This window comes from Microtus oregoni, unplaced genomic scaffold (genome assembly GCF_018167655.1).
Source record: "Microtus oregoni isolate MIOR12 unplaced genomic scaffold, Mior012 000012F_ref0000307, whole genome shotgun sequence".
Taxonomy (NCBI): Eukaryota; Metazoa; Chordata; class Mammalia; order Rodentia; family Cricetidae; genus Microtus; species Microtus oregoni.
Window position 1 is genome coordinate 22222738 of NW_024543071.1, and position 25667 is coordinate 22248404.

At 42.3% G+C, this 25667-nt stretch overlaps 1 protein-coding gene across 4 annotated transcripts in view; it reads right to left on the bottom strand.

The window, feature by feature from the left end:
• The window catches only part of Tbc1d12 (TBC1 domain family member 12), a 79372-nt gene extending 56363 nt beyond the window's left edge, over window positions 1–23009 (bottom strand). For 3 of the 4 annotated variants that reach the window (XM_041661830.1, XM_041661828.1, XM_041661829.1), the window contains exons 1-2: window positions 22232–23009; window positions 1844–1967 (exon numbers count right to left, since the gene is read on the bottom strand). In XM_041661830.1, the coding sequence (XP_041517764.1) occupies window positions 1844–1967; window positions 22232–22950 (843 nt within the window). In that variant the 5' untranslated portion in view covers window positions 22951–23009. Of the gene's footprint in view, window positions 1–1843; window positions 1968–22231 lie in introns of those variants that run through there. The other variant, XM_041661831.1, reaches the window with a different exon arrangement.
• Between the last annotated feature and the right edge of the window lie 2658 nt (window positions 23010–25667).

Below are 25667 nucleotides of genomic sequence, written 5' to 3' on the forward strand. Positions count from 1 at the left end.
TTTGTTTGTTTTTTTTAAACAGGGTATAATAGCCCAGGGTGGCTGCAAGCTCCATATAAAGCTTGGGGCTTTCACACATACACCACTAACCCAGTTTATGCAGTGCTGAGGAATGCTAGCAAGCTGAACAACAGCCCCTGACACTACAGTGCTTTAATCTTTGTTCATTTGTGTCTCTGTTTCTGAAACAGAGTCTAACAAGCATTACTGCTGATTAGGTTGCCCTTGCACTTGCTGCATTCCTCCCTCCTCCCTGTGCTCCAGGGAGCTGAGAATTATGAGCAGGTGCCACCACACCTAGTCGTGTTCTTAGAAATCCAAAAACTATTACTAGGATGAAATCTAAAAAACAAATAATTATTACTTGGGAAACAAAAGAAACATTATTAACTCCTTAGAGATATTTTTCTAATATGAATAATGGTAAAAGTTTTAACATTTTTATAAGCCGGGCGGTGGTGGCGCACGCCTTTAATCCCAGCACTCGGGAGGCAGAGGCAGGCGGATCTCTGTGAGTTCGAGACCAGCCTGGTCTACAAGAGCTAGTTCCAGGACAGGCTCCAAAACCACAGAGAAACCCTGTCTCAAAAAAACAAACAAAAAAAAACAAAAAAAAATTTTATAGATGCTGGCTATATTAAATCTGGAAACTATAACTGAACAAGAGAAAACAGAATTTACTTATTTAGAGACAGGGTTTCCCTATGCAGGACTGGCTAGCCTGGAACTTGCTATGTAAATCAGACTGGCCTTGAACTCACAGAGATCTGCTTACTGCTGTCTCCCAAGTGTAAATGTCAGGATTAAAGGGGTGCACCACCATGTCACGCTTAAAAATTCCTTTTAAACAACAATTCAGAATTTTAGAACAGTCCGAACTGAGCCAGGTTCACCACTTTCCAGTCTCATTAATCGAGTGCTGAGTACCACGAGTTTAGGAGTCAAAATAAGTTCTAGGAATTCATATGGTTGGTAATGCAAATATTAAAAAGACTTTGCTTCTAAATGACTAGGAAGCAATTACAAGGCAATGCTCAATGGCAGAACCTTTCAGCACAGACAGAAAGCAGAGAAGCTTCAGGAACAAAGGGGCAGCCCTCAACCTTTTGTCCCAGCTCCATTGTTCACAGAAGAATGGTCACCACATCTCTGGTAGATAAAGTACGCAGTCAGAGTGAGGAGCTAAGCTCGGTGTCCTCTACCCTTCAGACACTCAAGGATAACCAGAAAGTGAATCAATGTCTTACTACTTCAAAGAATTTTCACAATCTTAACATGTTATCAGAAATACTGTGGCTTGTCTTTTAAGAAAACATAAGACAACTACAGTAAGTACCTACAATTTCCAAGTTTGTATCTAGAAAAATGAAAATGGTTCATTTTCAAGAAAATAATGCTTGGGGGCTGTTAATGGTTAAAAGAGCTTACTGCTCTTGTAGAGGACCCAGTACCATCCCAGCTCACATTCATTATAACTCCAGTCCAGGGGACCTGGTGACTTTTGTTTTGTTTTGTTTTTTTTAACCCCTGTTGGTACGAGGTACATGCATGGTGCACTTACAAACATACAGGCAAAATATTCATATACAAGAGATAAAAATAAATGCTTTAAAAATTTATTTTTAAAAAACATTTAAAAAATAAAACAATGCTTTGTCACACTGCTTTATCTGAGACAGGCCCCATTATGTAGCCCAAGTTGGCCTTGTATTCACTGTGTAGCTTAGTGTAGCCTTAAATTTGGGGTGGTCCTGCTACACTGGCCCCCATGTGCTGAGCAGCTAGCCAAGCGCCGAGCGATGCTTTAAGAGCTCTGAAACTGCATGCTCAGATGAGTACTTACCTGCTGAATAATTTTGGATGTTTTTTGAAGATTTTCTCTGGGAGGAACTTTACCAAATAACTTCCATCCAGGAGCACTATGAACAACTGATTTGAGTTCCTTCGTCCTTTTTGGAAAAAGGTTTCTGAAAAACAGAAAGTTTACACAAATTGCTTTTCCATAACCAGGAAACAGTTAAGTAGTAACTTTTTAAGTATATTTATTTCTAAAGCAAATTTAAAATACTTTTAAATAAAATTATTCCTACTACTTATACAAATATTGTTTAGAACAGCATAACTCAGTTAAGAATACCTGACTTATACAGATGTATTAGTAGAATCAGAAATACAGATTTTTTTTCCAGGCAAGAGGTTACCCAGGCTGACCTCCAACTACTTATATAGCCTATGATGACAATGAACTCCTGATCCTCCTGCCTCCACCTCCCAAGTACTGGGTTTATAGGCACATGCCACCATGTTGAGTTATTCACAAAAATGCTGACAAACAAACAATAAGGAAAGGTAAAAGGCATAAATTAAATATATTCACTTTAAATTCATGACTCAGATACTTGACTTCAAAAGCCAAGAATCTTTGAGAGTTTAAGAGCTTAGGTAATAATATATATGTGTATATATACACACACCTAAATATTTATTTATTTAAAAATAGTTATCCTATTTTGTATATATGTGTTACATGTCTGAATGTATGCATGTGCACCATGAACATGCAGGAACTTCTGGAAGTGAGAAGAGCATTAGAACCCCTGGAATTAGAGATACAGATGGCTATGAGCCACCATATAGTTGGTGGAAATCAAATCTGAGTCCTTTGTCAGAATAATAAGAGCCCTTGAGGACCCTAAGAGAGACATACATGGATCTCCTGAGTAAACTGGGAGCATGGGAGCCATGGGAGAGAGTTGAAGGGGAGGGGAGAGAAAAGGAGCGGAGCAGAGAAAAATGTAGAGCTCAATAAAATTTAGAAAAAAAAGAGCCCTTAATTACCTAGTCATCTCTCTAGTCCCAGGTATTAGAATATTTTGAAAAATTACTATTTAATTACCTTTAGTAATACTTTTTAAAATATTTGTAATAAAAGTACATCTACTGCTGTACCACAGTAATTAATTGCTTTTCTTAAAACAACTATATAACAAAGCTTATTGCAGAAAGGCCAGCATGCAATTATGGAAGAAAGTTGTCTCTCATGGAAGATCTAACAAAAAAAGAAGAGGGAGATGAAGTGAGAGAGAGACAAACAATTCACTCATGTGCACAAACCTATCCAGACACTTGTATATATGTGTAACAATTTAAAATTAATTATTTTGGGGGAACAGAAGCCAGGAGCAAATCTAGTCCAGGAAGCCAACCCAGTCCCAGGACACTAGCAGATCAGGATTGAGCCGGTAACTAAATCCAGAGTCAGCGATCTCCACCAGAACAGGTTCAACTCTAAGCCAGGGAGTTCTGCAGGAGGGGATCCACCAGGATTTACAGAAACAGGACACAGCCAGCAACCTAGGCCAAAGTAGGCCCGAGACAGCAAACTGCAAGTGAGCAGAGCAAGGCACAGGAGCACTGAGCTATCTCCAGGAACACTGAGTAACCAACAAGGTAACTAGAACTGTGACGCTGACTGTACCACAAGGAACAACCGTCTGAGCTTTGGATTCACTGGCACCTACAAGATATTCAACAGAATCTCAGACAGCCCCAACCACACATATTAGAGGAAAAGATGAATAGAAAAGGTAAGATCACACGCTACATCACAAAGAACAACACAACACCTAAAGACCCCACAACAGCAAGACATGAACAACCAAATATGGATTAACCAGAAGAAAATGAACTAAAAAATAACTTCAAGAGAATGTTTGAAATCCTTAAAGATGAAATGAGAAATTCCCTTAAAGAAATTGAGGAAGCGCTGGAAAGATGGCTCAGAAGTTAAGAGCACTGATTGCTCTTCCAGAAGTCCTGAGTTCAATTCCCAGCCCCCACATAGTGGCTCACAACCATCTGTAACGAGATATGATACCCTCTTCTGGTGTGCAGGCTTACATGCAGGTAGAACACTGTATACATAAATAAATCTTAAAAAAAAAAGAAATTGAGGAAAAGACAAACAAAAAATTGGAAGATATCAGCAAATCACTTAAAGAAAACCAAGAAAAAGAAATCAAACATATAAAAGAAACTATTCAGGACTTGAAAACTGAAATATAAACAATAAAGAAAACACAAACTGAAGGATTTATAGAAACAGAAATCATGAGAAAAAGATCAGGAACCATAAACACAGGTATGAACAGCAGAATACAAGAGCTGGAAGAGAGAATCTCCAAGCACTGAAGACTGAAGATAAGAGGAAATAGACTCATCAGTTAAAGATCTTCACTAACCCCACATCAGGCAGAGGTCTGATCTTCAAAATATACAAAGAACTCAAGAAATTGGATACTAAAAGAACACATAATCCAATTAAAAAAATGGAGTACAGGCCTAAACAGAGAACTCTCAACAGAGGAATCTAAAATGGCTGAAAGACACTTAAAGGAAATGTTCAGCATCCTTAGCCATCAGAGAAATGCAAATCAAAACAACTCTGAGATTCCATCTTAGACCTGTAAGAATGGCCAAGATCAAAAACACTGATGACAGGCCAGGCAGTGGTGGCACACGCATTTAATCCCAGCACTTGGGAGGCAGAGGCAGGCAAATCTTTATGAGTTCGAGACCAACCTGGTCTACAAGAGCTAGTTCCAAGACAGGCTCCAAAGCTACAGAGAAACCCTGTCTCGAAAAACCACCCCCCCCCAAAAAAAACCACTAATGACAACTTATGCTGGAGAGGTTGTGGGGAAAAGGGAACACTTCTGCATTTCTGGTGGGAGTTCAAGCTGGTACAACCTCTTTGGATGTCAGTGTGGCCATTTCTCAGAAAATTAGGAAACAACCTTCCTCAAGACCCAGTAATACCACTTTTGGGTATATATCCAAAGGATGCTCAATCGTGCCACAAGGACACAAGCTCAACTATGTTCATAGCAGCTTTGTTTGTCATAGCCAGAACTTGGAAACAGCCTAAATGCCCCTCGACCAAAGAATGGATAAGGAAAATGTGGTACATTTACACAATGGAGTACTACACAGCAGAAAAAAATAACAACATCTTGAATTTTGCAGACAAATGGATGGAGCTAGAAAACATTATTTTGAGTGATGTAACCCAGACACAGAAAGACAATTATCACATGTACTCATTCATAGGTGGTTCTTAAACATAAAGCAAAGAAAGCCAGCCTACATACCACAATCCCAGAGAACTCAGACAACAATGAAGACACTAAGAGAGACTTATATATCTAATCTACATGGGAAGTAGAAAGTAGATAAAGACAAGATCTCCTGAGTAAATTGGTAGCATGGGGGCCTTACGTGTGGGTTGAAGGGGGAAGGGGAGAGGCAGGGAGGAGAGCAAAGAAAAATGTAGAACTCAATAAATATCAATAAAAAAAAAGACTGAATGAAGGGAAACAATGCAGGGGCTAAAAGAGAATACATAAAATACTTATGAAACCCAACATGAGGTATAATGAATTCACACTAGTAAGATACTTTTAGAGTCAACGTACTTACATGAATGTAGGAGGCCACAAGTGTGGAGGCCCAAAAATGTGAGTCTATTTCCATCCTTACAGATGGTCAGGATATGCAAGCATACTTTGTTTCTTCTTCTGTAATATGAGGTTACCTGGGGGAAGGGTTGCCTTCAGGATACTTGGTCTAGGGTAGTTTCTCAGCCTAAACAACAGAATGCTAAGGACTTGATGTCTCAAAGTGTTAAAGCAAGTAACTGGTGGAGTTGTCCTTTGTATCAGGTTAAAGAAGTCTTTTGTTGCCTTCTTCCCTCTTTTGTATTGGGGTACAAAAGTGTATGGAAAATCAAATGCAGGCCATCTCTCTGGAGTGGGATGGGCAACATACAGACTGACAGACACAATAAACATACACACACAGAGAGACTGTCTTAGTTATATTATAGGGTTTCATCAGTGCTGCAATGAGACACCATACCCAAAGCAACTTTGGAAGGAAGGGTATTTTCGGCTTATGTTTCCACATCACTATGCATCATCAAAGGAAATCAGGACAGGAACTCAAGCAGGGCAAGAACCTGGAGGCAGGAGCTGATGCAGAGGTCATGGAGGAGTGCTGCTTACTAGCTTTCTCCCCATGGCTTGCTCAGCCTGCTTTTTTATGGAACTCAGGACAACAGTCCAGGGATGCCCTCATCCACAATGGGCTGAGCTCTCCCACTTAAATCACTAATTAAGAAAATGTCCTACAGGCTTGCCTACAGTTCGATCTTATGGAAACATTTTCTCAATTAAGGTTCTCATCACCTCTCAAATGATTCTTGCTTGTGTCAGGTTGGCATAAAACTATCCAGCACAGGGACAGACACAGAGAAACTGAGACTGAGAGAGATTCTGATTTATTTTATTTATATGGATGTTTTGCCTGCATGTTTGTCTATGTATCATGTCGTGTCTGGTACCCACAAAGGCCAGGAGAGGACATCAGATTCTTTAGAACTGTAGTTACAATGCTTGTGAGCCTCCATGTAGGAACTGGGAACAGAACCTGGATCCCTACAGAAGCAATAAGCACTCTTAACTGCTGGGCCATCTCTCTTGCCCCCCTCCCCACCATTTTAACCCAATAGTCTATGTCTATATACAGAGGAAAAAAATAAAAAAATACAGTTCTTAACTTCAAATAGATTTGAACTTAACAGACGGGCACAGACACACACACAAACAAACAAACAAACACACATACACACACAAGTGTGTATGTAAGTCTCAACACTTTGACTTTAGCTTACTGATTCTCAAAAACAGTTAACTGTTGTAACTGTCACAATTTAGTTAAGGAGCAGCATACAGAAAGGACACACTGATGTACAGACAACTCTGCACTCTCAGGCTTTTCCCAGAAGCTGTTTCCTTTCATATTCACAGCACTGGCTTAATAGCTTCTCTGACTCTTCCCAGACTCAAGAAATTCCTTACGAAATACAGTAAAGGTCTAACTTTCCATGTAAGTAGTTTCATGTCATTTTACTTCCCTCAAAAGAAGAGTCAGGTTTCAAAATTTACTTTTACTAGGTTTCATTAAAGGCCAATAACATAAATCATGCGTCACTCCACTTATTAGCCATTCTATCTGACAAAACGAATGTCTTACTTATTATTACTTACATATCCTAGACACTGCACTTTGTAATATCAAGTACTACTCTCTCACTACTACAGCTGTCTCTAGGCCTCAGTTTCTCAAGTCCCCAAATATCTGCCACACTGACTACTTACTATTCTGAAACACAACTCTAAGCATGTTTTAGCTTTGTTGTTGTTTTTAAGAAGGAGGATGCCAGGGATCTGGCTCAATTGGTAGAGTGCTTTCATGAAGCCCGGAGCTGATCACCAGCATCACATAAAACCAGTGAACACATCTGTATTCCCAGTGCTGAGGAGGTGTTCACAAAAGGTCAAGATTCCTCAGCTACAAGAAAACATCAGCCTGAGCTATATGTGATCCTTTGACTGATCCCTCCCAACTCAAAATGATTAAGCATTAATAAAACTGACTTTGTTCATTGGAGAGCGGGGGACGAGATGATAGGTCTGGTAGTACAGGTCAATTCTATAAGAGAGTAAGGAAGAGGACAGATGAGTTCAGAGCTAGTCTGGACAAATTACTGAGAAGCTACCTTAAAACAAATGAAGGTTAGAAATGTATCTTAGTTGTGAGAGCATTTGCCCAGCAATGCTCATATGCTATCATATGATAGCCAGAAGCAATCCCCAATACTGAGGAAAAGCTGTTCCATGCACTGCTGTCATCCCCATTGACTATATTCAACTTACCTGGTCATATAAATTTAGCTCCAACTTGTATACCTCTAGTTTTCGCATTACTTCATGTAACTTGGGGTCAATCATACTAATGAGTATTGTGCTGTACCAAAAGGCTTTGCACTAGATCATGTATAATATTGGGCATGTTGCCAAGTGGCTGTACTGCTGACAGCTTCATTCCAACCCAGCCCTCCTCATTAGGTAAAAAGTCAAGCTTGATCTGTAGTAGAGAATTTCCTTACTTCTTACTCCAAAGTTAATCTCTATTGCCTTGAAGCTACTATAGTTTCTTTTTCAACAATAACCAGGGAATACTTTAAGTACTTGTTTTATAGCATTATCCTGTTGATGTTGGTGTTGATGGTGGTAGTTTAGGTGTGTGTGTGTGTGTGTGTGTGTGTGTGTGTGTGTGTGTGTATACGCATGAAGCTGGGCATGTGAAAATAGAGGCTGACCCTGGGTATCTCCTTTAGTCACTGTAGTGGTTTGAACAGGAATGGACCCATAGACTCATGTGTTTGAATCCTTGGCCCATAGGAGTGCACTATTAGGAGATATGGCCTTGTTAGAGTAGGCTTTTTGGAGGAAGTGTGTCACTGTGGGGATGGGCTTTGGGGTCTCAGATGCTCAAGCTAGGCCTAGGCATTCACTTATGCTGCCTGCACATCCAGATGTAGAATTCTCAGCTACCTCTCCAGCACTATGTCTGCCTGTACACTGCCATGTCCTGCCATGATGATAATGGACAGAACCTCTGAACTGTAAGCACTGCTGTGATATAATACTTTTGTACACTGTAAAGATTTGTCACTCATATTGGTTTAATAAAACGTTGATTGGTCAGTAGCCAGGCAGAAAGTATAGGTGGGGCAACCAGACTAGGAAAATTCTGCGAAGAAGAAAGGTCAGAAGAAGAATTGCAGTTGCAATTCAGACACAGAGGAAACAAGATGAGAATGCTGCATTGAGAAAAGGTGTGTAAAAAGCCATGTGGCTAAACATAGACAAGAATTATGGGTTAATTTAAATTGTAAAATCTAGTTAATACTAAGCCTGAGCTAATAGGCCAAACAGTTTATAAGTAATATAAGCCTCTGTATATTTCTTTGGGACAGAATGGGCTGAGGGACTGACTGGGCAGGACAGAAACTTACGTCTACAGTCACAACTAAATGTTTTCTTTGTAAGAGTTGCTGTGGTCTTGGTGTCTCTTCACAGCAACAGAAACTCTAAAACAACTATCAAGCACTTTATCAATCAAACAATCCCCCCAGTCTTACCTTAAGGTTTTAAATAAAATGTTTTATCTATTTTACTTAATGCTTAGTATATATAATAGGCCCTAAGTAAATTTATTAAACAAATAAACAATAAGAAAATTGCACACTAGCTCATAAGAACTATGTGTGTTGGTTAGGTATGGTAGGACATATTCAGAATTCTACTACGGAAGTGGTGGAAGTTCCAAGCTAGCCTGGACTATCTGGCTAGATTCCATCTCAAACAAACAAGCTCCACAAGGAACGGACTTGTTCCAGAGGGCATACTGGACCCATGATACTGTGCTTCAACATAAAGAAGTTTCTTAGCCAGGTGGTGGTAGCACACATCTTTAATCCCAGTTCTCAGGAGGCAGACGCAGGTGGATCTCTGTGAGCTGGAGGCTAGCCTGGTCTACAGTGAGACCCTGTCTCAAAAAAAAACAAAAAAAAAACAAAAATCTCAAAACAATAACAAATAAAAATCACTTAGTGGGGTAAGGATGTTGACTGCCAAGTCTGATGACTTTAGTTTGATCTCCAGGACCTGAACAGTAGAGAGAGAGATTATGAACTATCCCCAAGGTGTCCTCTGACCTCCACATAAGCTTTGTGGCCTGTTCTAGAGCCAGCATGAACACACATACTCTCTCTCTTTCTCTAAAAGTCACATGGGGGTAGGAAGTCAATGAACCATGAAAGTAAAAACAGCAACATAAATTTTATTCTCCAGTAGAACTTTCTATTAATACTATTTAAAAGGTCACAATAGTAAAAAACAGAATACAGAAACTGTTAGGATGTGATACATATTTGAAAGTTTAAAAACTACTTTAGAATTTTTTTTTGTTTTTTTGTTTTTTGTTTTTTTCGAGACAGGGTTTCTCTGTGGTTTTGGAGCCTGTCCTGGAACTAGCTCTTGTAGACCAGGCTGGTCTTGAACTCACAGAGATCCTCCTGCCTCTGCCTCCCGAGTGCTGGGATTAAAGGCGTGCGCCACCACCGCCCGGCAAAAAACTACTTTAGAATTTAAGTTTCTGCTGGGCAGTGGTGGCACATGCTTTAATCCCAGCACTCAGGAGGCAGAGGCAGGTGGATCTCTTTGAGTTCGAGGCCAGCCTGATCTACAAGAGCTAGTTCCAGGACAGGCTCCAAAGCTACAGAGAAACCCCAGCTCAAAAAACAAAACAAACAAACAAAGAATTTAAGTTTATACACAGCACAGGTTTTTGATAACAAACAATGAATTTTTTTCTTCATGAGTAAGATTTAACTACCATTTGGTAGAGTTACAGTTACTAAGAGACATATTTATTTTTTAGCTCTGGAACTATGTTTTACATTTATCTTTTATTTGTTTGCTTTGGAGACAGGGTCTCTTGTAGAACTAGCTGGCTTTCAACGTCTACACAGCTAGCTGTAGTTGGCTTTCAACGTCTACACAGCTAGCTGTAGTTGGCTTTCAACGTCTACACAGCTAGCTGTAGTTGGCTTTCAACATCTACGCAGCTAGCTGTAGTTGGCTTTCAACGTCTACACAGCTAGCTGTAGTTGGCCTGAACTCTTGATCCTCTTACTTCCACCTAAGTACTCGGACTACAAGTGTGTGTCACACGCCTGGCTGTTTTAATGTAATAAGTAATAGAAATTTCTAATTTATAAAAAATAATTGAAAGAGTTGAAAAAATATAATATGTAGCTGTACCCTGAATGCCACAAGTAAAGATATTAATAAATAAATTTTATTTTATCTTAATTTCTATCCCCCCCCGCCCCCCAGACAGGGTTTCTCTGTGCAGCCCTAGCTATCCTGGAACTCAATTTGTGGACCAGGATGACCTTGAAATCACAGATCCACCTACTTCCTCCTCCCCCCAAACCCCCCAAAAGCTGATATAGCCCTTGACTAAGATTTTTTTTCAGGGACAATAACAAAAGAATTGCCTCTAGTTAACTAAAATCCGGATGAAACCAAATTTGAAAATTCTAAATAACACCTACCACATGATGGATGGAGTACTTGTATATTACAATATTCAAGGAAATACAAGAAAAATGGCCAGGTGGTGGTGGTGCATGCCTTTAAAACCAGCACTCGAGAGGACAGGCTCCAAAGCTACAAAGAAATCCTGTCTCGAAAAACCAAAAAAGAAAGAAAGAAAGAAAGAAAGAAAGAAAGAAAGAAAGAGAAAGGAAGGAAGGAAGGAAAAGAAAAATGGTGACCAGATACAGTGATGTACACCTTTAATTCCAGCACTTGGGAGGCAGAGGTAGATGGATCTCTGAGTTCCAGGCCAGTCTGGATTACAAAATGAGTTCCAGGACAGCCAGGGTTACACAAAGAAACCCGGGGTGAGGGGCAAGAAAAAAAGGAAACAGCACATAATTTGATTTTTAAAAGCTATGGTGTTAGCCGGGCAGTGGTGGCACACGCCTTTAATCCCAGCACTTCGGATTAAACTGTGAGTTCGAGGCCAGCCTGGTCTACAAGACCTAGTTCCAGGACAGGCACCAAAGCTACAGAGAAACCCTGTCTCGAAAAACCAAAACAAAACAAAAGAAAAAACTATGGTGTTCAGTTCCAAATTTAAAATGTTTTAATCTACATGGGGCCAGGGAGAAGCAGATAGAAATATTTTTAACACACAAAAGAATAGTCAAATGAAATTCAAATTGAAAAGGAATTGAAAAGGTAGATTCAGAGGTAAGTTAAACACACGACTGTCAAGTTCACTCTAAACTAGCTAGCCTGCTTTCCTAAGCTAAACTTTTCTTAATTGCAGGACAGAGTTTGCTGAAAAACCAGACAGTCACATGGGTTTCCCCCCTCTTAGCCACAAAAATCAGTTCAAGAAAGGCTGAAGCAGCAAGTTTCAGTGGGATGCAAGCCATGGTCTGTGCATAACTTCAGAGGGAAGGAAATTAACAGGCTTCTTGATACCCCGTAAAAACAGCAGAATTATGCTGCTGCACCAGAGAACCCAGGGAGGTTCTTTTCTCAAAACATTTTTACCAACAAACACAGTCTACGCAGCATACATAGTAGACTTCCCATTAGGAAAAAGAAAGCAGAGATTTAACCATACAGACATAAATTCTCAAGCTTGTAAATGCTGTATTTTGGATTTATTTCTTCATCTGTTCTTTATTGCTATCTGTTTCTTTGTTTTTGTTGGTTTGGTTTTTTTTTTATTTATTTATTTATTATGTATACAATATTCTCAGTATTCTGTCTGCATGTATGCCTGCAGGCCAGAAGAGGGCACCAGACCCCATTACAGATGGTTATGAGCCACCATGCGGTTGCTGGGAATTGAACTCAGGACCTTTGGAAGAACAGACAGTGCTCTTAACCACTGAGCCATCTCTCCAGCCCTTGGTTTGGTTTTTTAAGGCAGGGTTTCTCTGTGTATCCCTGGCTGTGCTGGAGCTCACTATGTAGACCAGGCTAGCAGAACTCAGGGATCTGCCTGCCTCTGCCCCCTGCGTGCTGGGATTAAAAGTATTTGCCACCATCACCCAGCTGCTATCTGTTCATATGAAGTGCTATGAGCTATAAATCTGTGTACTATATTTTCATTCAGTCACCACCTGAGGAAACCAGTCCGTCAATCAACTAGGTGAAGTATTTAGTATTTCGGAGATTCCTGTCCAGGAACAACTATTGTAAGAATGGTAGGGGCAATGGGACAGACTTGTTAAAATTCAGATTCTGGGGAGATTTCTTCTACAATCTACTGAATCCAAAAATCTTCACTTAGAGACAAAACCATTCTTGATAACTCTCCCTCCTTCCAAGTAATTTTTAAAAACTTTAGGAACCACTGAAGGAGCTGCGAAGATGCGCTGGTCTCATAAGCTAGCCTCTGACTCCACAATGCTCCATGACAGGTACATGAACACATGCACAAAATAAATAAAGGAAAAAAAGTTGCTGATTTTTTTTTTTTAAGAAAGGAAGAACCCTCTCTCCAAACAAGTCCTTTGGAGAGCATGGTTCTTGAGTTTTTGTTTTTTTTAAATATTTATTTATTTGTTATGTATACAATATTCTGTCTGTGTGTATGTCTGCAGGCCAGAAGAGGGCACCAGACCTCATTATAGATGGTTGTGAGCCACCATGTGGTTGCCGGGAGTTGAACTCAGGACCTTTGGAAGAGCAGGCAATGCTCTTAACCACTGAACCATCTCTCCAGCCCCCAAAAGTTGCTGATTTTTAAAAGATTTATTTGTTTTATTTATTTATTTATTTGGTATGCAGTGTTCTGCCTGCATATATGCCTGTATGCCAGAAGAGGGCACCAGATCTCGTTATAGATGGTTGTGAGCCAGCATGTGATTGCTAGGAATTGAACTCAGGACATCTGGAAGAACAGAAAGTGTTCTTAACCTCTGAGCCATCTCTCCAGCCCTCATTTTTTTTTTTTAAGTGGATCGGTGGTGACAGAAAGTCGGCAAACTATGCCCAAGCATTAGGACCCGAGTTTAGATACCCAAACCCCCAGCAATGACTGGGTGAGAAAGACTCTGTGACTCTCTGGCCACCCAGCCTACCCAAGAGTGAGATCCAGGCCAGTGAGAGACCCTGTCTCAAGCAAACAGACAGAATAATAATAAGGTGGAGAATGATAGAAGATACCTGATGCCAACCTTGGTCTGGCTTCTACAAAACAAGTGCATGAGCAAGTGGATAATAAACACACACACACACCCCTCTACCCACACAGACACACACATGCACACACAGACAGAAGAAAAAGGTATCTCAGTAGTAAGTGCCAAGCAACGCTCCAGCAGCACCACCTGGGATGACTTTTCATGGAGCTAACAGAGTTAGTTCCCAGAGACCCTGGAAGCAGCAGCGGCCCCAGAAAAGCCTTCTCGTTCCCTTTCTGAATACATTAGGGATGCGACAGATGCACTGCCTCAAAGTTTCCAAATGTTTCTGCTCTCTCTCCAAAACTTCCCATGACAACACAGTATAAAAAGTGTAAGTAAGCCAAGTTAAACATTTCATAAAATTAAGCTAAAAATTTGGCCTCACCTGTCTATATTTACTTTTCCCCTAAAACAAAAAAAGAAAAAATATTTTAATCTTTCTCAAGATTCCTTCCTTTTTAGTTCCTTCTTCTTTTACTTTTTAATCCAAGCTTCACTGTATAAGAATCCAGTACCTCAACCACCTAAGCACATGTACAAATAAGTGTTTAAATGTCTTCCTAGGGGCTGGAGAGATTGCTCAGTGGTTAAGATCACTTGCTGTTCTTCCAAAGTTCCTGAGTTCAATTCCCAGCAACCACATGGTGGCGCATAACCACCTGTAATGAGATCTGGCGCCCTCTTCAGGCCTGCAAGGATACATGCAGGCAGAACACTATACATATAAAAAATGAAATCTTTTTTTAAAAAAAGTGTCTTCCTACACAAACTGTGCATTGTTTTCTCACACGATATACAAAAATTCACCCATATTTCCCTTAAATTGATAGATTTCAGCGGTGCTGCTTCTCATAGCAGACATATCCCTCAAAGAAATTATAGTAGAAAAGAACAGATCTGAAGTGAACACGGTAGCAACTGTCTATAATCCCAGATCTCGGGAAGGTCTGAAGCTTGAGGACGACTGAGGCTACACAATTAAGTGCTGGTTTATACTGTCTACACCTAAGAAACAGAGTTTAACATGATTATGCTAAGGTAGGCTTTACAAAACAAAAACAAAGCCTCACATCTTTAACGAAGATCTTTGAAGGGAATGGTTTTTTCCACCTCTAGAAACTTTCTGTAGTGTGATCCTAATTAGTCTAATTAAATAAAAACCTGGAGTCAGATATGAGGGGAGTGAAAGCTGAAAGATCAGAGAAGCAGAGCACCAGACATTAGAGTTCTTACCTCTCCAAATGCTCAGACCAAAGTGCGTGACAAGATCCTGTCTCCATGAATCCTTAAGCTCCCGTCTCCTACAGTTTTAGATTCCCCTCTCCACTCAGTCATACCTCTTTCTGTCTCCACCCTCCTAGAGCTGGGATCAAAGGCATGGCATTCCCAAGTGCTATGACTAAACAACCTAGCTCTTTTTCTCTGAGACTAGCCCAAGGTGGCCTCGAACTCACAGAGATGTCTGTCTCTGTCTCCTGAGCACTGGTATTAAAGGTGTGTGCCAGCACTGCCTGGCCTGTACGGCTAGCTAGTGGTTTAGTTCAGCATTCATCAGGTAAGCTACATTTGTTAGATCACAAAATATCACCATAATTTTATTATTTTAAAGATTAAAAATGGTATTTTTCAGAATCTTCTTTAACTCAGTTCACATCTATAATATTTTAGTCAGTAAATATTTAAGGTCTACTACTATATGTGTAAAATGAAGCCATTTCTGTTTGAAAGCAAGAAAGAATTTGTTGAAAGACCCACAAAAAATATTTAGTTATTTGATTTTTAAGAAAGAGAAAATGGAGGCCAAAGAGATGGTTCAGCAGGTAAGAGTACTTGATTTTTTTTATGTGAATAAACATTAGGTCTGCATGTATGCATGTGCACCATGTTCATGAACCTTGTTTGTGCCTGGTGTCTGCTGAGGCCAGAGATTTTTGGATCCCCTGAAATTGGAGTAATAGTCGTAAGCCACCACGTGGATGCTAGGAATACTGAACCTTCTCTGGAAGGTCAGTCAGTGCTCTTAACCACTGAATTATCTCTCCAGCCCCAAAAGCTCTTACAGAGGACTCAGGTTCAGTTCCCAGAACACACATGCTGGCCTCACAACTATGTGTACCTCCAGTTCCCTGATATCAGCCCCTGTCTGAGCTCTGACTTCCACAGGTACCATGCACCCATGTGATACACATATTTCTAACAAAATAAATAAATGTAAAAAAAAAGAAAGAGAAAGTAAAGAGGGGTGAGGTACAGATGCTTGCGATCTCTGAAGAACAAAGCTGAGAGAAGAAGACCCTGAGCTTACTCCTCTGAGATGTGCTGTCCATGGGTGCTCACATCTGTGATCTCAGTAACTGGGGAGCCTGAAGCAGGAGGACTGCCTGAGTTCAAAGTCAGTCTTGGCAACATACTGAGTTCTAGGTCATTATGGACTACAGAGTAAGACTATGCTATAAATAGATAGACAGACAGACTGACTGACAAGGGAGGGTGGGAGGGAGGAAGAAAGGAAGGAACTTACAAATAAGCTAGACATGGTGGTATAGCACTTAGGACACGAACATAAGGGAACGAAGGAACTTGAGGTCATCCTCACCTACACAGCAAGGTCAATGGTCTCAGACCTTGTATCAAAAGTAATTATTTTAAAAATGTTCAATAAAAGTGTGGCGGTTTCTCAGGAAATCCGGGATCAACCTGCCCCTGGACCCAGCAATACCACTCTTGAGAATATACCCAAGAGAGGCCCTATCATACAACAAAAGTATATGCTCAACTATGTTCATAGCAGCATTGTTTGTAATAGCCAGAACCTGGAAACTACCTAGATGCCCTTCAATGGAAGAATGGATGAAGAAAGTATGGAATATATACATATTAGAGTATTACTCAGCAGTAAAAAACAAGGGCTTCTTGAATTTTGCGTACAAATGGATGGAAATAGAAAGCACTATCCTGAGTGAGGTAAGCCAGACCCAAAAAGAGGAACATGGGATGTACTGACTCATATTTGGTTTCTAGCCATAAATAAAGGACATTGAGCTTATAATTCGCGATCCTAGAGAAGCTAAATAAGAAGGTGAATCCAAAGACAAACATATACGCATCCTCCTGAATATTAACCTTCATCAGGTGATGAAAGGAGACAGAGACAGAGTCCCACATTGGAGCACCGGACAGAAATCTCAAGGTCCAAACCAGGAGCAGAAGGAGAGGGAGCACAAGCAAGGAACTCAGGAACGCGAGGGGTACACCCACACCCTGAGACAATGGGGATGTTCTATTGGGATCTCACCAAGGCCAGCTGGCCTGGGTCTGAAAAAGCATGGGATAAAACCGGACTTGCTGAACATAGCGGTCAATGAGGACTACTGAGAACTCAAGAACAATGGCAATGGGTTTTTGATCCTACTGCACGTACTGGCTTTGTGGGAGCCTAGGCAGTTTGGATGCTCACCTTACTAAACCTGGATGGAGGTGGGCGGTCCTTGGACTTCCCACAGGGCAGGGAACCCTGATTGCTCTTTGAGCTGAGGAGGGAGAGGAACTTGATCGGGGGAGGGGGAGGGAAATGGGAGGCAGTGGCAGGGAGGAGGCAGAAATCCTTAATAAATAAATAAATTAAATTAAAAAAAAGACAAAAAAATGTTCAATAAAATAAAGTTTTCACTCCTCAATGCTAAGTTGGCGAACATCGAGCAGTAGTGGTTTCTATATAGCATTTCAATCTTTACACAACAGGAAAGGATCAGTGATCTGAGGACTCACACAACAAAGTCACCACAAGCAGACAAATGCCAACGCAAAGGTAAAGCAAACTCCCAAAACTGACTACAAAAAAACCTACCTGACAAGAAAGGGAAGAAAGCAAGAGATGACCATTGAGGCTCTTCAAAATGACAGCAGCGACCTAAACAAGGTCCTGTATATTTTGAAGAATTTCTATTCCAGTCATTGACAATCCTATCAATGGTGCGTCCTAACTGAATATGACACTCTGTAGTAAAACACAAATTGCCATAAAATTCTTCCCACCACTTCATTAAATAAAACAAGGGGCCGGGTGGTGGTGGCGCACGCCTTTAATCCCAGCACTCGGGAGGCAGAGGCAGGCAGGTGGATCTCTGTGAGTTCGAGGCCAGCCTGGTCTACAAGAGCTAGTGCCAGGACAGGCTCCAAAGCTACAGAGAAACCCTGTCTCGAAAAACCAAAAAAATAAAAAAATAAAAAAAAATAAAACAAGGGGTGTAGTGATATTTTGTTTGTGTTTTATCAATAAAGCTTGCCTAAAGATCAGAGTGCAGAGCTAAGCCACTAGTTAGCCATAGAGGCCAGGCAGTGGTGGCACACACCTGTAATCCCAGCACTCAAGAAGCAGAGGCAGATGGATCTCTGTGAGCCACCCTGGGCTACAGTAGACTGATCCAAACTCAAAGAGAAACAGAGCCAGGCTGTGGTGTCTCACACCTTTAATCCCAGTACCAGGGAGGTGGAGATGAGAAATAACAAGGCTGGTGGAGAGAGAATTATAATGCGGGAGGAGACAAGAGCCCAAGGACAGTCTGGAGATGCAGTCTGAGGATTCATAGAGACTGGATCACTTCTTTGGTCCTGAGCATTGGTAGAGAACTCTCTAGTGGCTGAATGATCGGCTTCTCTAACCTTCAGTATTAGCCCCTATATCTGACCCTGGGTTTTTATTAATAATACCAATTAGAATTAATAAAGGAGGAAACTATTTTTGGAGGGGGACAAAGTCTCACTCTGTACCAAGTTAGACTCTAATTCACAGCAATCCTCAGTTTCCTGAGTGCTGGGAAAACTGGCATGGCCCACCCTGAAATTACTTTTGAAGTGTTTGTTGTAGATTTTTGTCTAGTTAAGAGGAAAAGAAGTAAAAGGGAAAGACGAGCAACAAAGAGGATGAAGAGGTAGGACAGAACACTGCCATAACATAAACACGGCAACTCTATACAAACAGAGACTGGCAACCTGGAATCCCAATCTCTAGTCCTACTTACCACTAACTAGCTGAGCTGCCTGCTTTAATTAGTGAGTTTCTTCATCTAGATACTGAAGTAGGAGCAAGGTACTCCAAAGAATAAGAATTCATTTAAGGGCTGGCAATGCATGTCTTTAATCCCAGCACTCAGGCTGCAGAGGCAGGGGCATCTCTGTGAGTTCGAGGCCAGCTGGTCTACAAAGTGAGTTTTGGGACAGCCAGAGCTGTTACACAGAGAAACCCTGTTCTGAAAAACAAAAACAAGGAAAAGAATCCATGCAAGGGCAAGCTGATTCCAATCGTAACACTCAGCGAGAACTTCGGCTGACAACTGTACAATACAATAATAATAACAATTATTCTTGAGTTGCCAGGACAATGGATATTTGCTGACTATTTTACTCAAGAATTGAGAATTTATTCATAACTACACTCTTCCGAATTGAGAATTTATTCATAATTACACTCTTCAGAAAACAGTAGAGAAGAGGAGACATGAAAGAGAACAACTTAGCCCAACTGGAATGGGGTTATTCACACCACTGCGACACTCAGAGATGAGGTCACAGTGTCTGCCTCTAAAATGTCCAAAATGCAGCTAAGGCTTTTGCTAAATTCAAGGAAAAAATGTTCCTCTCATTCTGTTCTATTCAAAGAATGTCACGTAAAGAAAGCCATGATGTCTAGAACCTTAACGTGTATCCTGGCAAGCATACACTCACGTGTAGCTTCACTCACTCAACCAATCAACATAAAAACTTCAAAAATTATTTAAAAAATAATTTTCAAGTGCCTATTTTTTGTTTTGTTTTTTAAAAATTTAAACCTTGTTCTTTGGGACAGGAAGGAGGCTCGGCCAGGAAAGCACTTCCCATGCAGTGTGAGGACAGGAGTTCAGATCCCTAGAATACACAGAAGCCTAATAGGTGTGGTGGCCTGCTGTAATGTCAACAACTGGGAAGCTGAGATAGGGAATTGTAGTTCAAGCTAGCTAGTCAGATTAGCCATATGAGTGAACTTTGGATTCAACTAAGAGACCCCACCTCAACACATTAAGGGGAAGAGTGATTGAGGAAGCCCTATTATTGCTTACAAACTGCAGTACAGTTCTATGTATCTGTATGTATCCAACTTAACCCCTATTAGCCAGGCCAGAGACAATAGTCTAAATCACAGCTATTCTCAATGCTTTGCACCGAGCAAGCACTCAGGTTATACTGGCCGGATTGGTGATCTCCAAAGCCCATTCAAGTCTAAAGCCACCTGACATCTGAACTCAAAACTTGATCATGATAGATGTAATTCAGTACAATGCTACAAGGTATCAAAAGCACATATATTTAAGTCATCCTGTGGCCTGTATAATACTGTCACTACAAGATTTAAATATAATTTTATAAGTAGTTCATACCTGCAATCCCAGCACTTAAGAGGCAGAGGAGGGGAATATCAAAAGTTTGAGACCTGCCTGAGTCACATAGGAAGTTCCAGGCTAACCTGGGCTAGACTGATATCCATCTCCAAAAATATACCAACTAGATTTTTAAAAGGAACAACAACAATATAACTAAATATATTTTTGAAAATACAGGCAAAATTATAGATCTTGTTACTATATATTTAGTACTGCCATGGAACATAACATTAGGATTTTCCATTCTTAGTTTAAGAAACTTTGTAAATTTATACAAGCAGGAAAAATAGGAGATAATAAAATAGAAAGATGTAAGAAATGCCAAGTGCCATATAAAATGTACCTCCCTGTGTACAAACAGGCAGACTAACTGTAACTTCCTAATTCAGAAAGGAGGCTGGAACTGGGACTGAGGCTCAGCCGGTAAAGGGTTTGCCTTGTGTGCAGGAGGCACTGGACTTGATTCCCAGCACCATATAAACCAGACTTAGTGACACAAGCCTCTAATCCTAAAGAGAAGTTCAAGGTCAGTCTTGGTCAGCTACATAGGCAAGGCAAGCCTGGGCTACAATGAAGCTGTATTTTTTTTAAAGGGTTTCTTTCACTTTGGGTTATAAAGTCTCTACAAAATGAATGAAAAGAGGAAAAACGATAAAGATAAGATTTTACAAGTTGGAGGTATTTTATTTGCCTAGAGATAAAAACCACCACCAACAAAAGACCACAAGTCAAAAACTACCTCACAGGACATGTGCTTTTCAGGAATGCACACTAAGTTTTCCACCATGACTTCCCTAGCCCCGTGAAACCAGCAAAGCCTCCCTCTGGAACCGGCAAAGTCCAGCATAATTTAAATTCAAGAATGTCAAATCACAGATAAAACCCCATTAAAAATTAGTTACCCCCGCGATGGAGAGGGGCTGAGGCAGGGTGAGGGAACAGGAGGTTGTTTAAGGCCAATCTCACACGAGCAGGACCTTCTTATGAGGGTAAGGGAGACCGACATCTTTCCAGATAATTACAGTGTTCCAGCAATCCATGCCCACAAAATACATGCTTCCAAGCACAAAAACTCACATGAAGGTGAGTCAACACCCCCCCACACACTCCACAAAAAGTTGCTGAGGATGTAACTTCATAGGTGGGCTACCTGCCTAGCATGTCCAAGGCCCTGGGTTCAATTAATAACGGGGATGGCGTTGATGAAAAGTGATGAAGCAGAAAAGAGATTTCCTAGAGTGCAATAGTAATTTGGGCTAAAAGGCTGGGATCTAATTCTAAGCACTATACTGCCTGCCTGTTCAGTTTGTTTAAAGGCGGGATCTTACTATGTAACCCCGGCTGATCTAGTAAGCTATGTGGCCAGGCTGGCCTCGAACTCGTGGTTATCCTCCTGCCTCATCCTTCTTTAGTACTGGTATTACAAGCGTGTACTTCCAACTCAGAATGTGTTTTAGTAAAGGCAACTGAAACAAATACTATGAAAAACAAATCATTTCTAATTTCAAGAGTTCCCAAAGTAGGCCAGTAAAATAGCTCAATGAGTAAAGGCACTTTCCACCAAGGTCGACAACTTGAGCTGAATCCCTGTATCCACAAAGGGGTGGGGGGAGGAACCCGACTCCCAAAGGTTGTTCTCTGACCTCTATGCTAGGTAGGATACATTCAAACATAGACGCACACACGCGCACATGTACGCGCACACACAGAGACACCTACATAAAATAACTGTAAAATTTAAAAAACCAAGAATTTCCAAACTAATGGAACAGCCTTAGATTCCACGCAAATGAAATCGCAGACGTCTTCTACACCACACCTGTAGGAATACACCGCGTCCAAATCCCTGGTAAGCAATTTTACAAAATAGTAAGAGTGGTGGTTATCGGCTGTTCCAGATGAGGCGACTGAATATATGTATGGCATTAGGTCAGACTTGGAAGCACAAGGCTCCCAGGGAACGGAGTAACACCAAGATTGGCTCCCGGCCTGGAGTTCACAAAGCCATCCGGTTCTCCTTCCCTAGCCACAGATCAAAGCTGAGTCCCGACGCGCCGGGGCGCTGGAAGGCAGCCGCCCTCTGCGCTCGCTCCGGGCCCCGCCCAAGACCCCCGCGCGGCCGGTGCGATACCTGGCGAAGAAATCCGCGAAGCCACCGCTCCGTCGAGCTCGAGCCGTGGTGCCCCCGGGGCTCTGCTCCGCCGTTGGCAGGGATGCGGGTGTCCCCGCCGAGGGAAGGAGGTCGCCGGTGCTCTGGCGGCGGCTCACCTCGAACGTGTTCCGAGAGCTGAAGCGGGCGTCGGGGAGGCCGGGGCTGGGCTCCGCGCTCCCACCCGATCTCGCGGCAGAGGTGGCAGCTGTGGGTTCCGGGTCGTCGGTGTCCCCCGACGCCAGGCAGCAGCTCCGTAGCGGGTCCTCCAGCGGCGCGGCCCAGTCGTCCGGGCCGCCCGCGCCGTCCACACCCTCGTCCGCGGGATCTAGCAGGCAAGGGTGGCCGCAGGATCGGCGGCGACGCGCCTCCTCCGGGCCGCGACGGTCCTGGCGCAGCAAAAATCCCGAGTCCCCGTTGGTCATGCTTGAACGGCACGCCGCGGGGACAGCCGCCGCCTCCGCCCCGCCGAGCCCGGGCTGCAGCGGGCCCGCGGCCGCCGCGAGATACCGCTGCAGGAGCTGCCGCGGCCGCGGCGCTTCCTCCTCTCCAGCCTCCCCTGGTGACTCCGCGGCGACGGCACCTCCGCCAAAGCCGCCGGCGGCGTGGACGGTCTTCCCGTCCTGACCCATGGGCCCCGGGACTGGGAGTAGCTCGGCGTTTCTTCCCGAGCAGGCTCCGGCATCCTCGGGACCCATCATCTGAGGCGGCGGCGGGAGACTGCCGTGCGCGCAGGGGCCGCGGCCACGGCCGCCGCAACGTTCCCAGACCCACCCCTCCCACCCGCCAGCCAGGGCAGTTGCCGGAGGCCGGGCACGCGCTAGGATCGCGCACGCGCACCAGCGGGCCCGGGCCCGCCGCGACCCGGCGCGTCCCCGAACCATAGAGACGGCAGCTAGAGCGACCCGGGAGGACAATCTGGGATCCGCCAACTGTGCCTGGACGGGAGAGGATGGTTGGAGCGCTCGCGGGTGACAATGCTTAGCAGAAGCGCAGATACCACACACTTCGTCAAAAGCTCTCTTCATGCGATTCTCTTGTGCAAAATAACGAAGTTAGCCTAAGTCCTTCCATCTGGACAGTTTTTACGTTCTTTATCAACAGTGAGGAATTCTGTTGACCACAGGACAGCCCCTTTCTACTTTGTCTTCCACGTTTACCAAAGCTTTATCTGGTAACACATGACAATGAACACGTTGGTTGTAATGTCATCTGGGTACGGAGATATAATGGAGTCAGAGCGAGAACTATTAATAACTGTCGCACCCTGTGGTAATGGATTAAAATAGAATGATGACCATTTAGTGGAAATAAAATGTATTTAATGTACAAATCACAAGACAGATAATAACAAGCCACGGGAGTGATAGGAAGGAGAGCAGCCAGCAGTTACAAAGCTATGATATTGACGTGAAAAAATTGGAAACTGTGGGGTGATGGTGGTGGCGTGCGGCTTTAATCCCAGCACTCAGGAGGCAGAGGCAGGCGGATCTCTGTGAGTTCGAGGCCAGCCTGGACTACAGGGAGAGTTTCAGGACAGGCTCCAATGCTACAGAGAAACCCTGTCTCGAAAAACAAAAATTAAAAAAAAAAATTAAAAAAAAACTGGATTGGGGCAAAACACTGGAATTAACTAACACATGGTGAAAGTTAAAAACTCCGATGGTGTAGGAGTCATTTATGTAAAGCAGCAAGGTGAAGAATCTTGCGTGACCTTGCTTCCATAGAAGAATGAGGGTAGGGAGGGGCAGAAACCCGATGATGATGGCATTTCAGAGTGGACGACATGAAGTTGTAGTGAAAGACCTAAATAGACGTTGTTATAATAGGATGAAGCAGTAACTTGAGACCGTTCATTCGACAAATGTCTCTGGAAGGAAGTACAGAAATTGAATGACGTACTTTGCAAACAGTACCGTCAAGTCTTCAAAGTTTTGTATATAAAATGTATATGTGAGCCAGACAGTGGTAGTGCATGCCGTTAATCCCAGTACTTGGGAGGCAGAGGTGGCCACCGCTGATCTCCGTAAATTACTGGCCAGCCTGGTCTGCAAGAGCTAGTTCCAGGACAGGCACCAAAGCTACACAGTGAAACCCTGTCTCAAAAAACAAACAAAACAAAAAACCAAGAAACCAATGCAGAGAAACCTTGTTTTGAAAAGCCAAAGGAAAAAAAGGAAAAAAAAACCCTCTAAATATGTGAATAGAGGGGCTGGAGAGATGGCTCAGTGGTTAAGAGCATTGCCTGCTCTTCCAAAGGTCTTGAGTTCAATTCCCAGCAACCACATGGTGGCTCACAATCATCTGTAAAGAGGTCTGGTGCCCTCTTCTGGCCTGCAGGCATACACACAGACAGAATATTGTATACATAATAAATAAAATAAATATTTAAAAAAAAAAGAAAAAAATATGTGAGTAGATTTAAGAGTGAATATCAACTATTTGTTTAGTAATAAAATGTGCAACCATGTATCCACCATTCAGATTAATAACTGTCAAGTGTCTTTTATAATGAGCTTTTCTGTAAACATAAACAGAACAAGCATTTATTATCAAGGTCTTTGCATTTATTATCATAGCTCAGTTGGTCAAGTTGCCCTGCAAGCTTGAGGACCTTCATTCTCTCCTCAGCACTCACGGAAGAAGCTGGTGCGGTAGAATGCCCTTGTGATTCCAGCACTGAAAAGGCAGATCCCTGGGAAGCTTTGGCAACCAGCCCAGCCAAACCAGCTAGCCTTAGATCTCACTGACATATCATGTCTCGTTAATTTATTTTCTTTTTTTTTTTTTTTTGGTTTTTCGAGACAGGGTTTCTCTGTGGTTTTAGAGCCTGTCCTGAACTAGCTCTTGTAGACCAGGCTGGTCTCGAACTCACAGAGATCCGCCTGCCTCTGCCTCCCGAGTGCTGGGATTAAAGGCGTGCGCCACCACCGCCCGGCCTCGTTAATTTATTTTCTATTCATGGAATATTTTTATTGCTTTTATCAAGCTATACATTTTTCCCACTCCTTTTCCTTCCTCCTTTCTACCCGTCCTCCTCCCCATTACAAAGATGATCCCTCAAACTGATTATTTTGCTATAGTTAAGGAGAGTACAGAGGCCTCAAGTTCTTTACACCCTTGTTTTAAAAATTATTCTCTATTATTGTTATTACTATTGTGTCTCTAAGCAAGCTTGCACCAGTAGTGCTTTCTTTTACCTACTGAACCATCTTGTGGGTTCTTCATACCTTTTCTTGATCATTCTTGGGCTACACTGGATTCCCAAAGAACATTTAAGTATGACACACCCTTTACAGTGTTAAATCACCTCCAACACCATCCACAGACCCTTAGAGCAATTAGAGCAATGTTACTCAAACTTCAATTCACATCAGAAATGCCAAGGATTAAACACAAACACACACACATACATATA